Source organism: Gavialis gangeticus, unplaced genomic scaffold (genome assembly GCF_001723915.1).
Source record: "Gavialis gangeticus isolate Ggan-Ray unplaced genomic scaffold, GavGan_comp1, whole genome shotgun sequence".
NCBI lineage: Eukaryota > Metazoa > Chordata > Crocodylia > Gavialidae > Gavialis > Gavialis gangeticus.
In genome coordinates, this window is record NW_017729025.1 from 98,192,592 (window position 1) to 98,195,471 (window position 2,880).

The following is a 2,880-nucleotide window of genomic DNA, read 5'->3' on the forward strand; positions in this document are numbered from 1 at the left end:
GCCACAATTACTTCAATTTAGTTTAATCTTAGATGAAAATCCTTTATTTGTCTCTTGACAATGCTGTAGATTAATCACCACAGGCCATTGGGAGATGATGGGTTTGTTCTCATTGGAGTTTGAAATTGTTTAGGCTCTGTGGTATAAAAGCTCAGCAGCTAGAGGGCTCAGGCATGGGGAAAAGTCCTGATGATTATCTGTACATTGTGCTCTGATGCGTCTTTTATTGTGTAGTTGGGCAGTTGGCATACGAGCTATAGCAATGTCCATAAGGGTCTGGTGGGAGGGATTGTATTAATGTTGTGAACAGAGGCCCTGATGATAAGACAGCAGTTACAGCTGAATTCATGTAACTCCCCATATTGGTCTGCTATGCTGATTTGTAGGCTCCTTTTTGGCTTCTTATTGTGCTGTTCCCTTTGGAATTTGTGCACAGTGTTGGGTCTTCCTGATTCAGTATTGGAAGGATGAAGGGTGATTTTCTTTTTCTAATGGGTCATACGTCTGTGTGCATATCTATGTGTGCATTGTGTGTATGAGGGCTATTTATTATGTCATTTTAAATCTGGTTCTCTTACTCACTTTAAAACAGTGGAGCCCCTCTTTCTTTCGTAACATCTGATTATTTTTTCTCTCTCTCTGTCTCTGCAGGTGCAACAAGCAGCACTGAATGTTCCTGTGGACGTAATCACTTTACTTGTGCTGTCAGTGCATTTGGCGAGTGTACATGCATCCCTGCTCAGTGGCAATGTGATGGTGACAATGACTGTGGGGATCACAGCGATGAAGATGGTTGCAGTAAGGAAACAACTCCTGAATATGTATTTGTGCATGCTTGTGCACATGTGTGTTTGTGAATACATGTGTGCGTGTATGTGTACACATGCTTGTGCTGACTGAATATTTTAAATCTGTGTCTGATTTAGGAGTTAGAATGGGTTTTTGTTTGGTCTGCTTCCCAGATGCTGTCTATCCTTGCTGACAGTTTCTGTGGGTAGAAGCTGAATAGAAGGCAGCTGCTGGTCTAGGTAGCTTGGGATGGGAATTTGACAGCTGTCTGTCTAGATAGCCTGGGATGGGAACAACAACAGGAGCTGTGAGTGAGGATTAAGGTCATGGGTGGAGGCTTGCGCTGGACTGTTTGGGTTCAATTCCCAGCTTGTGTTTTTTACTTGATTTGAACCTATGTGAGCAGGAAACAAATACATTTTTAAAATAAAATTTAAAACAACTGTAAGCTGTGGCACTCCAAATTAACTTCCTTGTCTCTGCTTCTTTCCTCTGCTCCATTCCCTGCAAATCTGTCCTCTTTGGATAGCCCATCTCTTCACCAATTGGCTCTTTGCTCTGCTGTTCTGTGTGAGCCACAGTGACCCTAGGTTTAACAGATTATTCTTTTCCCATTTACTGTAAGAGCTGATGGAGTCTGCTAAGGCACTTGAACTGACAGCTACAAAATGTTAGACATTGGCCCTGTGATAGCCAGCATCCACTGGCATAGGGCACAATGCAAGATATATTGCTCCCTTTGAGGATTGGTTGTGGATGTGCCTGAAAGGAATTTTTGTGCCCATTAAACTGATTACTGTAGCTGAACTATACATGTGGAGAACATGAATGAGTGGGCTCTGTGGATGGGTGTGTTCTGGATTAGTATCCCCCACCCAGCCCCTGGGCTGTGGTGTTTATTAACTTGACTTCTCTGTGAGGAGGAAAGTAAAGCTGCCCTTCTAGGTTATGCTCCCATCACTCATTCCGTTCTTGCTGTGGGATCCTTTTAAGAGAGGTCATCTGACAGCGGATTTGTCCCATGGCTGTGCATTCAGATATGGAGTTGGATTCCTAGTGGGCCTAGCAAGAAGCAAATGAACTAGAACAGAAAACTCTCTCCCTGGGGCCGCAAGGAAATACAACTGCTTCCTTACCCATCCACTGAGATTTCACATATTTCAATGGGAAATAAAAAAACTCAACATGAAAGAACCAATTTTCTTCAAAGGCCTTGTACCCATGGGGTATATGGGCCTCTCCAACTGGAGTTAGGGGTGGGAAATCTTCATTTAATTAGACATGATTTGTGTTCACCCTCTCTTTCCCAGTTTCCATTCTTTTTGACATTTGTGAAGTAGAGAGATTCACTCTTCTCTCTGGAAGGGAGTGTTGAGGAATCCTCCTTTTTCTCTGCTTGGTTGTAAGAATTCAGCATAGCTGTACATAGAAACCTCCCTACTTTGATTCCTATATTTCTTCCTGGAACATTTAAAACCATGGACAACTCTAAGAGGGAAAATAGCTTTCTTTTTCCAGACTGAGAGGATAGCAGGATTGTGATAAAAGGTGGCCAGTCAGAAGGGAACCCTGTGCAAAAAGCAAGGAAATAATTGGAAACAATAGCTAGAGATACCCCAGGGCTAAAGGGATGAAACCTGTTTAACCCTCAGGGCTGGACACAGGAAGGAAAGTACAGAATCTTAGGGTGGCATTTTAGAGACAAACCTATCCTGGTTTATGGGCAACCCCCAACCTCAAAGTGAGCACAGACCATATCATTGCTGAACCAAGTATGAATGATAACATCCGGGGTTCATTCACTTGTTCCACCAGCATGTCAGATATGCCATCACCAGGGACCCAGGTTTTCTGTTTGCTGCAGAAAAATGCAGACGTTTCTCCTTTAGTGGAGAAAAAAGTGGGAAACCATGGGTTTCTACTTTCAGGCTGGCAAAGTTCCAGCCTTCAAGGGGCTGCTTGGGGCTGTGGGGAGCAGGTAGAGAGTGTTCAAACAGAGGGTACCACATGCATGTGCGTGTGCACAGATGCACATGACAGCCAGGCAGTGGTGGAGAGCAGCTCCCTATAGGTAAGTCTGTGGGGGAGGGG

General features: G+C 44.0%; 1 protein-coding gene across 1 annotated transcript in view; it reads left to right on the forward strand.

Moving 5' to 3' along the window:
• Positions 1-587: 587 nt before the first annotated feature.
• LRP4 (LDL receptor related protein 4) overlaps positions 588-2,880 on the forward strand; it is a gene marked incomplete at its 5' end in the record, with an annotated part of 60,421 nt that continues 58,128 nt past the window's right edge. The window contains one exon of the mRNA XM_019519952.1: positions 588-798. Coding sequence (XP_019375497.1) covers positions 588-798 — 211 coding nt within the window. The remainder of the gene's footprint in view (positions 799-2,880) is intronic.